Below are 13,497 nucleotides of genomic sequence, written 5' to 3' on the forward strand. Positions count from 1 at the left end.
TGGAGCGTTCAACTGCCCTGTATTATTGCCACGGCGTTTTTTACAGACAAGTCTATTTTTAGTTTAAATTTACTCGACTCTCCACGAGATTAAGATAAATCGATCTCCAATCAAGATTAGAGCTTAGTTAATTTCTAACTTTACCCTTTAATACAACGAAAGAAAAATGGCAGAGAGATGCAAGGATTTTTGAAATAGTTCGAGTGCAGATTCGTGTGAAGATTTCGAAAGCACTTCGGGAAGCAGCAGTTCCGAGGACAGTGCTGACGATGATGAACCTGAAATGAACACGGGTTCGGTCCGTCAAGTTTTAAGTTGATGATGTAAATTGGCCTCCGTAAACAGTTCCTAAAGTTGACGTTTCGAGCGTTGGCCCTAATTCTTTTTCATTCTGACAAAAGGCTAACGCTCGAAACGTCGGCTTAGAAACTCTTTACATTAGCAAATTTACGCTATCAACTCAGCTGATAAAACCGATCTTTTAATACCCCTACCGACAAGGCACTACAGCCTCTTTAGAAAAATACCCCCTTTATTCGTAAATGTAGGCTCATTTAGATAAATCCTTTGGCAACGTTGACATTTGTTCATCTGCCATTGCTGTTGAAAGCGTCTTACCAGAGCAGTAAAATCAAATGCATTAAAATGTTGTTGATGACACAAGTTTATTATGAATATCGTTGTAAGGAGTGGCAAAAATATAAAAAAAGCATTTATTTTATGTAACCTAAAAATCACTTGATTTGTGTTTGGGCAAGCAAAAAAATAAAACGAAATTATCCTTCAGTTAGTGAGTCTAATAGGGTACAAAAGGTTTTGATTCTGGCAAAAGAAGTATCCACTGTTGTGCTACTTGTATCTTCAACTGCATCAATATTTCAACTTTCGACATCGTTCATGATCCTTTTTTCCTCGTGATCTTTCAACTTATCCTACTCAATCTCCCCGCTTTCCTTAAAGCTTCCAAGTGTTTGCCTTCAGGAAAGTTGACACGAAGTTCTTTAGAAGCTGTTAAGAAGTAATAATGGAGGAGAACATAGATACTCCTAAAAGCACCCCTGTGGCACGCAGCAGTTCCATAATAATGCTTCCAACATCAGAGGGAGCTTGTCCTAAAGAGGAACATATTTTAGTTAGATAAGCATTGATAATGCTAAAACAACGGGGCGTGGCTTGACTTCTATTCTTCACCCCGACCTCGTGTGCGACGAGTCTAGTCTTGCAAACAAAATCGACAAGGTATTCGTCAGCGCTATGGAAGATTACTCACCCTTAACTGACTGTGTGCGCGTGGATATGGACGACGATCAGCCTATTTCAGTCAATGAACACTCTGTGGCGCTCAAACTTTTTGAAATCAGCTGCGCACGCGCCGGTGGGCCGGATGATCTCCCGAACTTGGTATTAAGGGAACACGCAGGTATTCTGGCGGCATCAATTGCAGAAAATCTTAATACCTATTTCCTCGAGTGCAAAGTTCCCCAGGCTTGGAAGATTGCCGACGTTCCACCTCTCCCCAAAGCACCTACAGTCAACGACATCAATAAAGACCTAAGACCCATTTCACTGACATCCACCTTGTCTAAGGTTACGAAGGGCTTTGTTATCTATAAGGAATTGATACCAGTACTGTTATCGGCCATCGATGTCGCACAATTTGGATTTATTCCTGGTTCGAAAAGGAATTAATGTTTTCATACGATGAGGAAACCAGCCCATATAGGAATATAAAACCGATACGAAAAAAAAAATAAAAAATAAAACGAGAAAATTCTTGCTCAAACTTGCTGAAAGTCAATGAAGAAGCACTTGTCAGGCATACCGGTATCACCAAAACCAAATCATTTCCGGCGGAAATTTCCGAATGAATGGTCTGGACCTACCTTACTTGCCCTGTCTCTCTCGTATGGGTCCAGGCCGGATATCACTTTGTTCGCGGAGCTTTTGCTTTTACGAGAGGTTTTCTATTCCTATGTGTTCTCCTTTATGAGAACAAAGCTCGACTGAAGCTTGGATCGAAATAATCGCACTTGAACGGAATCAGTAACTTATATACACAAACCTTATTTGAGTTGTAAATACAAGAAATTAATGTAAATATTGTCATGAGGCCTATCATGAAATGGGTTAAACATGGTTATATACTGCTTGCGGCGACGGATTGCTCTCTGTTAACGATAGACATTACAGTTTTTATGGATGTGGAGACGAACCCTGGTCCTATTTCTTCAGAGAAGAGCTATGATCTACGAAAGCAAACCTGGTCTGACGAAAGTAAGATTCCATGTTATGGAAGAAACTATTTACTCGGTTTGAGAAAGAAATCTGGTAAACCTTCGAGCCCTGTCTTAGAGACGCTTAAGAAACTACAGCTGCTCAGGTTTCGTGGTAATCGGGGAGGTTTGAGAAAAAATGTTCAGCATGTGAAGGAGAGAACTATTCAGAATATTTCTGTCGTCATTGGACGAAGGGCGGAAAGTGGTTTTGCTATTCCCCGGCTGCGGGTTGAAAAACGACGAACCCCTAGCAATCTCGTCAGTGTACCAAAACAAGTGGTGTCCCGCGAACACACCTCTGTTAGTTCTGGTCAGCTTGCTGTCCCTAAACTTTTGTTTATTAATATCTGTAGTTTGGGGAAAACAACTAGTCGGGTGCGAGCGGTTGTGGCTTTGGAAGCCGACTTAAGAAATAATGACATCGATGCTTGTGTTGTGTCGGAAACTCATTTAAAAATTGAGGTACCCGATACGGTGGTTAATATCTCGGGTTATAATATCTTCAGAAGGGATAGGAATTGGTCTGGATGCGATCTAAGGAATGGGGGAGGTGTTGCTATCTATACAAGGAGTAATCTTTCAGTTATTGATGTTTATCGTTCTAATTTATACGGGTTTATTTGCCTGACTGTGTTGCTGCCAAGTGGGAATTACATTCTTTTATCTGGTCTTTATCACCCCCCGAAAACATCATACCAGCAATGCGATTTAATGGATTATCTTCTTAATTTCTTTGACACAATGCTGGATAATCACCCAAACGCTACTATTGTTTGCGGTGGCGATCTTAATCACCTTGATCTCACGAGACTTAAACGCATTACTGGTTGGACCGCTTTAGTGGATTTTCCAACACGAGGGGATTCATTTTTGGATAATTGTCTTACAAATAGGCCAGAGCTCTTCGGAAAAGCTTTATCTATAAAGATGCTGATTAAGACGGATCACATTGGATTTATAGTTCCAGCGGGCAAGAAACTCAAGCCTATTCGTAAGAAAGTGCAATTTAGGGATTGTCGTGAGCATAGGAAGCAAGCTCTTTACCTTGCCCTCGCATCAGAATGCTGGGATGATGTTTTGGAGGCGGATAGTATCGAAACAGCTGTGAACATCTTAGAATTGAAGATCCTGTCAAATATTAACTGGTGCATGCCTTTACGAACGGTTTCCCTTTCGTCCCGTGATCCAAGTTGGATGACACCGCTAGTTAAATACATGCTACGTAGCAAGTCTCGCATCTCTGTTCTACGCACCAATAAGCATAGAGAGCTTAATAGAAATGTGTTGAAGGTTATTGGCGAAAACAGAAGGATGCTTCTGGAGGGCAAAATGGGGAGCAGAGAATGGTGGAAAAACGTAGACTTGATATCTCAACGCCGGCGATCCACAAACGTTTCGCTGGATAGAGAGACCGCTCAAGATTTGAACGAGTATTTCGGTGACCTGTGTACGGATGGCGATTACGTTGAGCCCGCGTTACTTGAAATTGGTCCTGAGGTGAAAGTCCCGGAAATTAGTGAACGATATGTATGGAACTCACTGAGTACTCTAAAGAAGACTGCAACTGGTCCTGACCAAATTCCGTATTGGGTGTGGAAAGACCATGCGGAGATCTTCACTCCAATCATTACTAAGCTATGGAATTTGTCCCTCGCTACGCACCAATGGCCTAGATCGTGGAAAAGGGCAAGTATAAACCCACTGCCAAAAGTTGATGTTCCAGTGGCAAGAGGGGACTTCCGGGGGATCAACGTAACCCCTGTAATAGCAAGAGCCCTGGAAAAGGCAGTCTATAAGATTCACGCCCAAAGGCCGGTAGAAGAACAGCTGTTGAATAGTCAATTCGCGTATAGAGAAGGAGGGAGCTGCACAGATGCTTTGCTACTTATACAGAATAAGATCTGCAAGTTTCTTGATGATCCCAAGTGCAAGGCAGTGCGGATATTCGCGATGGATTTCAGTAAGGCCTTTGACTCTGTGAGCCATCAACTTCTTGCTGAGAAACTTAAGAGTCTACCACTTAACCCGTATATCATAAACTGGTGGTTAGGTTTTTTGCGAGATAGAAAACAAAGAGTTATTTTCGGGAATCATGTCTGTAATTGGAAAACAGTTAACAAGGGCACAACCCAGGGTAGTGTTTCAGGACCTTATTTGTTCAATATATTTCTTAACGATCTGGAAATTAAATTAGGAAACGAGACACTTGGTTTCAAATACGCTGATGACTGTACGATTATTGCTCCGGTATATTATTATAAAGATCACTCTGTAGACTTAATAAATCAGTTTTTACAGTGGGCAAGCCAAAATAGAATGAATTCAAATTCTACTAAATGTAAAGAGCTTGTTATGTACAAAAAAGGTCACACTGCTGAGGCCTACAAAAGTATTTTTGGCATACCTCAGACTAGTACAATAACCATTCTTGGTCTCACGTTTCAGCCGAACTGCAAATTCAGTACTCACCTAAAAGAAAAGCTAGGTAAAGCTAATAAATGTTTATACGTTATCAGATGCCTCCGCAAAGAAGGATGTAGCCAAGCAGAAGTAGATGTTTTATTTAATTCCATTGTCCTACCTAATATTACTTATGCTCTATCTGTGCATGGGGCCTCTGAGTCAGAGCTAACTATAGCCCAGCAGTTTTTAGATCGTTGTTTTAAACGTAGTTACATATCTAAGAAATTAGTGATAGGTGACTTACTTAAAACGCAAGATCACAAAATTTGTCGCAAGGTTTCAACTATCCTGAGCCATCCTCTTAGAGCCTACTTCCCTGAGACCAAGATCACGAGGTATAATTTGAGAAATAAATCCCCTGTCATGCCCGCCATTCGCACAAACCGTTTTAAGAATACATTTTTTAATAGAATTGTTTTTAAGTACAATGTAGCTTTGTAAAAGTGTACCTCCTGTATTAGACTTTTGTATTTGTTTCCACGTATATACTTATCTTATTTAGATACACCTAAGCTTATTTACATCCTTTTCTTTTTAATGTAACATAAGATATGTAATTTTATCTTTTGAACAATGAAGACACAATTGAACTTCTAATCAAAATGTTTTCAACTCTCTAACTCAAAAAATGAATCTTCTATTTTAACGGCCTACCGCTGACTCCTTAGCTCTATCTTCCATATGTCTGTTGACTGTGTAAGCCTTCGGTATTTCTGATATAAGGAACAAGAACAAAACCAAGAAGAAAACAACAAACTGGATCGAACGAAAACAATGAAAAAATGATTTAACAAATAAACGTCGTAACGATGGTCAAAAGCTGTGAAAAGTCAATCTATTGGTTTTTTGGTCAATAGCAGGAAGAGCTCACCATATATGTTTTAACTATATCAATTAAATATATGTATGAGGCAACACGTGATTTTAATTGACTTTTCTGTTCAATTATTCATCGAAATCTATGGTTAAATACAGTTAACTTAATAAAAAGAGACCTCTTTGCAGATGGTAAAGCCTATCTCCTTAAATAACTCTCTTTTTCTATCCATTGTTAAATATCTCGGTATTTGCATACATTTTAAAATGCTGAGCCGCACCTCTAAAAAAGCTTTTAAATTCCGAATTCTGATGGCAAATAATCAAACGGAATAAATGATTTAATGGCATTTCGATGAATACATGATTCAATGGCATTTCGATGAAAACATGGTATTTTACAATAGATCAAGAACTACGAGATTGGCTCCTGAGTGGATCTACATTCGGCGATAACGTTAGTTCACACATAACATTCGCGTAATCGCTTTTAAGGATGTTTTATTAAATATTTTTTTAATGTACAGGGTTTACTACAACACCCCGTCACCCACTCAATTTTATAAAAAAAAAGTGCAAAATCTTACAGCACTAAAGTCAATGAAATGCCGTTTTTCCATCACAGACAGAAGAAAAAAAAAATGCAATGTGCTGTGGACGAGTGGGTGAAATGCTATGAGGAATAAATCTGGTCTACTATTCCAGAATTGATCTTCAACCGTAATGTGTCAACAACTTTGTCGCTAATTGTAATGTAGAATAACATGAGCTGTTTTTCCCCTCAAGATTCTTAGTCTAATCATTATGAATATTCAAGCTCCATAACATTATCTAACTTGTTGTCATATCTAATCTCTATTAACCCTTTAACTCCCATGAGTGACCAAGACAGAATTTCTCCCTACTATATCCATACAATATCATGCAGACAAGTGACGAGAATAAAGAAAAATATAAATTGTGGGATTACTAATTGATCCGATACCAAATTCTCCAAGCTAACATAATGAGAATCATTTGGCAGACAGTAAGGAGAATTACTAACGAGATCTTGGGGGTTAAAGGGTTAAAATCACCTGTGCATTGGATGGCAAGTGGTTTGGTTGTTTTCTCTACAGTAATGTGATGATCACCTGACCATGGCCAGCCTTGTTGTAACAACATTCATTCTGCTGATTGTTTCCAACATTGTAGGATCCACCACCACCCCCACAGGTATTTGAATAATCAATTCCACTGCCCCCCCCCCAGAGTATCCTCCTCCTCCTCCCCCTCCTCTCCGCCGTCCCTCCATAGATGTAGAGATACTCTGATCTCCCACCTACCCCTCCCTGCAGAAATCCCTTACCACCCTCTCCACCATATCCCTTGTTTCCATTGAAATTCTTTCCACTTCTTCCACTGGAGTAAAACCCGCCACCACCACCACCTGAAATATCAAGATATTAATTAAATTAGAAAACTTTTGATGGGGATATCGTGAGATTATGGCAGAATAAATATTTTGCACGAAATTTTAAAATTACTACCAAAATGCTGAAATGCTAAAGATTATTGAAAAATATTCTTACCTGATAATCCATAATCAGCAGTCTGTGCACCATGTCCATTGCTCCCCCCCGGCCATGATCTGAACCCAGGATTCCCTGTCGTGTTTAAGCTGGCGTCACATTCTGTATGTCTTGAATGTACATATAGTACCCCTCCTCCGCCTCCAGCTATTATCAAAGGTGTGTTGGCTCCTCTCCCTACAAATGTACCTCCACCACCTCCAGAAGAATAAAGCCTCTTGTTTATTCCTCCTTCTTGACCAACAAGTACCCGGATGAAAGATGAAAGATGAAAGATGAATGGTGCCAATTTCCTCACTTGCAGCCAAGGGCTGAATTGCGGAGGAACCAGAGAGGTGAGATCGGACGTCAGCATATTAAAGGCGCCTCTGGCAGCCGCTTCAGTCCATTGTGATCACACCTCACCCACCCAGACCTACGACGGCACAACACATAGACAACAGATAGACCACAACACCGGGCACTACGTGCCCTACTCTTTGCGAACAGTGCGTGCGTTCTTTTACGTCCCACAATTTATTTGTAACATAGAAGGGTTGTGAGACGGGACCTCCGGCTTTACGTCTTATCCGAGAGACGAAGCAAAGTGGGTAAAGCATCTTGCTTAAGGATACAGCGACATGCCCCTGGTAGGACTTGAACCCGGGCCCTTCGACCCAGAGTCCAGCGCACTAACCACTGGACCACTGACGCCCCACTATGACTTCACTCTTGTTTAAGCGGAATGTTCCAATCATTCTTGCTCCTCTTCCGCGATACTGAGAGCTGTCAATCTGCAGATCGTACCCTCCAGCTGCCCCTATTACTTCTATTCTGTAATCACCAGTGTACGGCACAGTCCACTGTTGAATACCGCTTGACAGATCAACTTGTCCGTCATGATCCTGACCTGCGTAGTAAGTTCTGAGCGATGTTGGGCCGTATCTTCCAGTGGCATTGAGATTTGAGAACATGGCTTTGAATAATGAGAGGAAAACGTAAAATTGGCATCCATCTTTTTATTAAGTTGTAATGTCATCTTTATCTCGAATGTTTATGTTTAGTCTGGCAGCTGGTATAATGATCAGCTTAAACAGCTGAGAGAACAAATACATTAAGCTTGTTAAGGGCAGTTTAGATCTTAAGTTTTCCTACTCTGGTAAAGAAATTTGAAAGTAGTTTGACAATTTGGAGGAAAATATGGGATACGCGTTATTTATCACAGAAGGAGTCTTCTCGTGACGAATATAATTTCTGAGCACTGATCGTTATTGGGTTTTTTCCGTGAATTTTTGTGTGAACCACTTCAGCGAAATTTATGAAGAATTCTTCCTATTTAGTTCCTGGTCATTACCACGATTCAATCCTAAGCTTATTAAATGTAAATCCGTACAACCTCGATTTCGTAGATTTCAGGTTGTTTCGGTGTTCATTTGGTAGAGAGAAGGTGTGCTTGCATAGTACTTAGGATAAGTATTTCCCGTTGTCATAATTTACATTGAATGATAAATTACCTGTCTGAACTGCAATGATCGAAGTAAGTGTTCATTTTAAACGCAAATTTTATTAGAGTTTATCTCTGGCGCCGTTTCAAGGGGATCACGCAAATCGTTATCAGTTAAACTTCTGAAAAAACTATTAAAAAAAAAATTACACAACATTTCTTATACTTACAGCAATTGAATCCCGTTTTGCATTTGCATGTGTAAGAGCCGTCTGTGTTATTGCAACTTGCATTATAGTGACAGCCATGGATGTGGCTGGTACACTCGTCCACATCTAAAAAGTTTGAAAATAAACAAGAAAAGGTTGGGAACATCAAAAAAAGAGATATCTACACGATGTTGGGTGTGGTCAAAAGTACTCAGTTGGCAGAGCCTGAAGCCTGTCTCGTTTGGTGGGCCGATGTTCACAGACAAACAATTGCTCTCTATGAGGCACTCATATCTACAGTCATGAGTCATGAACTCCTCCCCCATTGGCAAGTAAATTTCTTTAAATACGTAACGTTGAGGAGCACGTTCTCCTTCTGATCTCTTAAACCTAAGACTTCGGCAGCCAAAATCTGGAGGCATTGGATTCATAAGAAAAAATGTCATCAGAATTTCAGCTCGAGAAATACTTACACTCTGATCAGAAACATGAATACTACTGCTAGAGCGATACATATCAGATATTACAGAATTTATTAGTGTACCTTAAAAACACTTTGGGTCAGCACAAAAAAAAAAAAAATTAAAAATAAAATAAAATAAACAACAATACTACTTTCAGTCCGTTAGTTAATGAAACACAAAAAAAACCTTTTAAAGTGACTTTCCTGATAACAGAATAAAGAACGGGAAAAAAATTGTTGCTGTTAGATCTTCATGATAGCCTTTTACATTAAAAGGGCTTTTGGTAGTAAGGTAGTTCGTAAAAGATAGCTAAAAGATAAATCAATTAGGTTTCAAACTTATCGTTTCGCGTAATGATGCAAGAGATCGTTTTACCATAAAATTGCTTTAAAAAGAAAATTTTCAGACTTTAATATGAATCTTGAGTTTCTTAAAAATAAAGTGTTTTTTTTATTACGAGGTAATTTTCACACTACAACTGTGTGTTCCATCGGTAGCCAATATCGGATTGTTTACTTTCCCTGCAATCTTAACAGGTTTAAACCTGTTTGAAAACTCTGGTTGGCTTATGTCGCCTTATATATAAAATACATGAAAATATGTTCAGCCTGAATTGTAAAACTCTATGTTATTTTAGCTAGGGGAAGAAAGCACCTGTTTTGGTGTTAATGAGCAAATAGAATATCTGATGTTTGTCTTTGTTAATGCCTGGCTCCTACTTAAATGGTCGACTAAAAACTCTCCCTCTTTGCAAATCGTTCTTTCTCTTAAATTTCGTTTACATACATCATCTTTTAGTCTCAAGACCTATCGTGCAGAAAAACTGATATTTAAAGGAACGAAATGCAGTTTGGGAAAGCGTCGTGGTGTAGGGCATGCCATGATGAAGGTTTTCTTAAGTACGAGGACTCAGCCAGTGCGCTTCGCACGCTGCAGCTGAAGAGCGACTAGCAATAAAAGATATGTGCTACGCGTGAAACAAAAAACTGATTAGAAAATAATTTCTGCCTTCCCGTCGATTTTTAGCCGAAAGTTTACTGAGAAAAATTTTGGTTAATTTTTTTAACTGAAAAAAATATAGATTGGCAAGTTTTTCTCGTCATTTCAACTCAAAAGTCAACAACAATTTTCCATTAATTAAAAACTTATTGATCATAGAAATAACGTCGACAATGTTTAACCTTATGCCAGCATAGGTGTCAAAGTGAGACAGCATTTAATTACGTAAAATAAGTAAATAAGTTAAGTAAATAAGTTAAGTAAATACTCTCTAAGAAATTTTGAGCCTATAGGAAAACCATGGCTGGTTTATTCCTTTCTATGCATCAATTTTTAAAAAAAATCTGTTCATGAAGATCTAGAAAACTATGGGTTTTTTTAGTTTAAGCTCTAAAACACCTGTGGTGGCGTTGTTGAACAAAAAACCAATATACATAGCCCTGAAGAGAGTAAGTTTGTCTTTATTCTCTTGTAAGGTATACCCTCCAAGGCAGAAATTAAATTTTTTGAATTTCCTAACTGATGTCCTTTAAAAAAGGGAGATTACTCGGCATGTCTTTGTTACTGTGATCTCTGATGCACGTGGCTCCTACTTGGGTGGGTGACTAAATCTTTCTTCCTCTACAAATTTAGCCTAAAATTTACGGCCGAAATTTGTTTTTTCATTTTCTTAACCGAAAATAACACAGATTGGGCAAGTTTTTCTTGCCATTTCAACTTCAAAAAATACCACAATTTCCATTCCTTAAAAAACTTATCGATCATAAAAATAACGGCGACAATGTTTAACTTTATGCCAGCTTAGGTGCCAAAGTTAATGCAAATTCCGACAGATATTACAAAGTGTGGCGATTATTACAAAGTACTACAGAACACGTATGCACTTCATCTGTATCCAAAATAGTATTTTTTGAAAAACACAACTCTTTAGGCAATTTGAACCTACAGGAAAACCTAGGCTGGTTCATTCCTTTCTATGCATCAATTTTTTCAAAATCTGTTTATGAGGATGTAGAAAATTGTTGGTTTTTTTTTCAGTTAAAGCTCTAAACCATTTGTTATGGCGTTGTTGAACAAAAGCAACCAAAATAAAGAGCCTTGAATAGAATAAGTTTGTTCCTATTCTCTTGTGAGGTGTAACCTTCAAGGCAGAAATTAAATTTTTTGAATTTCCCAATGGGCGACTAAAACCTCCCCTTCGTTGCAAATACTTCTTCCTCTCAAATTTCGTTTACATTCATTATCTTTTGTTCTCAAGAACATATAGTGCTGCAAGGGTGATATTCAGCAGACCGAGATGTTCATAGTGTAATCAAGCTAAAAGGGCAATTATCTAGTGTGTATTACTACTGCGATCACTGATGCACGTGGCTCCCGCTTGGATCGGCGATGAAAACCTTACCGGAAGGTTTTCGTCTTCCCGGAAGATTTTCGTAAAGTGTTAGACACTTTATTTCCTCTCGAAATTGGTTTAATGTCTGGTCTCAAGAATGTCCGTGTTGAAAAGTTGATATTCAACGGACCGAGATATTCTTGCACTTTGAGAAAGTTTTAGTTCAAGATGAAGCCACTTTTGGCAAGTAATTAATTTATACTTTTCATGAAACTTTTGTCAATTGTCAAAAACTCCAAATTTTTAAAATTTTCTGACAAATCTTCATGTCAATTAATTTTAAAAGAAAAGCAATATTTTCCAAATCATTTCTAGAAATCTTTTATTAAAAACTACGAAATCAGGTGTTAAAAATCCATATCGCCGTGCGATAAATTAATATTGCTTCGCCTGTAAATCGACGGGAAAGCAGGAAGTATTTTCTATTCAGTTTTTTCTTTCACGCGTAGCACATAGATTTGATTGTTAGTGGCTCTTTAAACTGTAGCATAACTTCCTTTTTATTTACTTCTCCAAAATGTGTAATCGAGCGATAAGGTAGAAAAAGGGTTTAAAAACTCTCAAACTTTCATCCTCTGTATCAACTTAGTCTAACATAGTCGTGAAAGCTTACGAATTGACGGATGTGTGATCATGAAGGTTTTCTTGAATACAAAGCCAATTGAAAAGCATACTATAAAGAATAACACTGGACCATAATTTTAAGAACTTTCTCTCGCTTAATTAATAATTCCTGTTAGGGGCATCTGATATCGCTCCAAAATTTGCGTTAGTCAATACTTGATGCTGCTTCAATTTTTCCATCTATTAGAAATGTTTTGCTGCTAAACCTACAGAGAGTATATGTTCTAGCTTTCTGAAGCTGGCAAAGCGCTTCAAAGCTGATATAAAATGAAAGTCAGTCTTAATAGCAAAGATGGATAAAAGAAAAACTTTACCCCGAAAATGGTGACGTGTACTATTTATACTTTCGACAAAGTTCATAATCCTTTTTTTCTTCCTGATCTTTCAATTTATCCTGTCCCTCAATCTCCCCGCTTTCTAATGAATTTTCAGAATTTTTCCCTAAAGCGTCCAAATGTTTGCCGCATGCATCACAGCTTTAATGAAAATTTGCGCGCAGGCTACGCAACCTCACAACACGATGAAACGTAGTGTCCATGTAATCTCCTGGAACTTCCTTGACAATCTTAGAAAGAAAAATGAAAATAATCACATAAAAAATAAGTAAAGCGATAAAAATCGAAAAAAAAAATATTGATGAAGCGATAAATTGATGAAATATAGAGACGCTGATCGGGAATTTTTATTTCATGAAACTAACGCGTATCGAGAATTCTATTAACAAAATCTTCAGCTGATTTCGGAACTCTTATGTTAAATACGAATAACAAGCTTAACGAGCGCTTAACACTTTACATCCTAAGATCAGAATGAATAATCTCTATACTTTCCCTTTATATTTTTACTGCTGCTGATAAGGAGACTGTTTGACAAACGAAGCTTCCTGGCTTGGTGATCATTTCCTTTATTCTCATGATCTTAGTGAAGAATTCCATTTTATTATTGCGGGGAGAAATTAGATTCTGGTCACTCTTGGAGGTTAAAGAATTAAGGAGAGTCTATGAGTTTTGGCTGAGGAAGTTTTCAAGTCTCGTACCCAGACCTTCAATGGCCAATCGGATTAACCGTCAGTTATATGGTAGGATCTGGGTAAGAGATTAGGGGTTCTCAAACACGGTTTTCTTTTGTTACACTAGAGCTTAAATAAGTTAAGAACCATTTCAACATATATGAATCTTTGATATTTCCATTTGAACCTTGCCCTCTGTTTTTGGAAGAATTTAAGATAAGACATGAAGTTGAAGGAAGAGGTGGGCTGA

The 13,497-nt window shown here is 38.3% G+C and overlaps 3 protein-coding genes across 3 annotated transcripts; 2 read left to right on the forward strand and 1 right to left on the reverse strand.

The window, feature by feature from the left end:
* Window positions 1-2,105: 2,105 nt before the first annotated feature.
* On the forward strand, window positions 2,106-4,501 carry LOC149051331 (uncharacterized). The gene is made up of 2 exons (XM_089214094.1): window positions 2,106-4,321; window positions 4,471-4,501. Exons 1-2 carry the CDS (start codon window positions 2,106-2,108, stop codon window positions 4,499-4,501), a joined length of 2,247 nt encoding a protein of 748 aa, XP_089070220.1.
* Window positions 4,255-5,188, forward strand: LOC149051332 (uncharacterized). The gene has a single exon (XM_089199449.1). The coding sequence runs from the start codon at window positions 4,593-4,595 to the stop codon at window positions 5,178-5,180; it is 588 nt and encodes a 195-aa protein (XP_089055575.1). The 5' UTR covers window positions 4,255-4,592; the 3' UTR covers window positions 5,181-5,188.
* Window positions 5,189-6,667: 1,479 nt separating this feature from the next.
* LOC149051333 (uncharacterized) lies at window positions 6,668-10,831 on the reverse strand. Its single transcript, XM_089214101.1, has 3 exons — window positions 7,826-10,831; window positions 7,127-7,380; window positions 6,668-6,984 (listed from the first exon to the last, which is right to left on the reverse strand). The coding sequence occupies exons 1-3, from the start codon at window positions 8,077-8,079 to the stop codon at window positions 6,668-6,670; spliced, it is 825 nt and encodes a 274-aa protein (XP_089070227.1). The 5' UTR covers window positions 8,080-10,831.
* Between the last annotated feature and the right edge of the window lie 2,666 nt (window positions 10,832-13,497).

The sequence above is a fragment of the Pocillopora damicornis genome, chromosome 1, assembly GCF_964200805.1.
Source record: "Pocillopora damicornis chromosome 1, jaPocDami1.2, whole genome shotgun sequence".
NCBI classification, from domain to species: Eukaryota; Metazoa; Cnidaria; class Anthozoa; order Scleractinia; family Pocilloporidae; genus Pocillopora; species Pocillopora damicornis.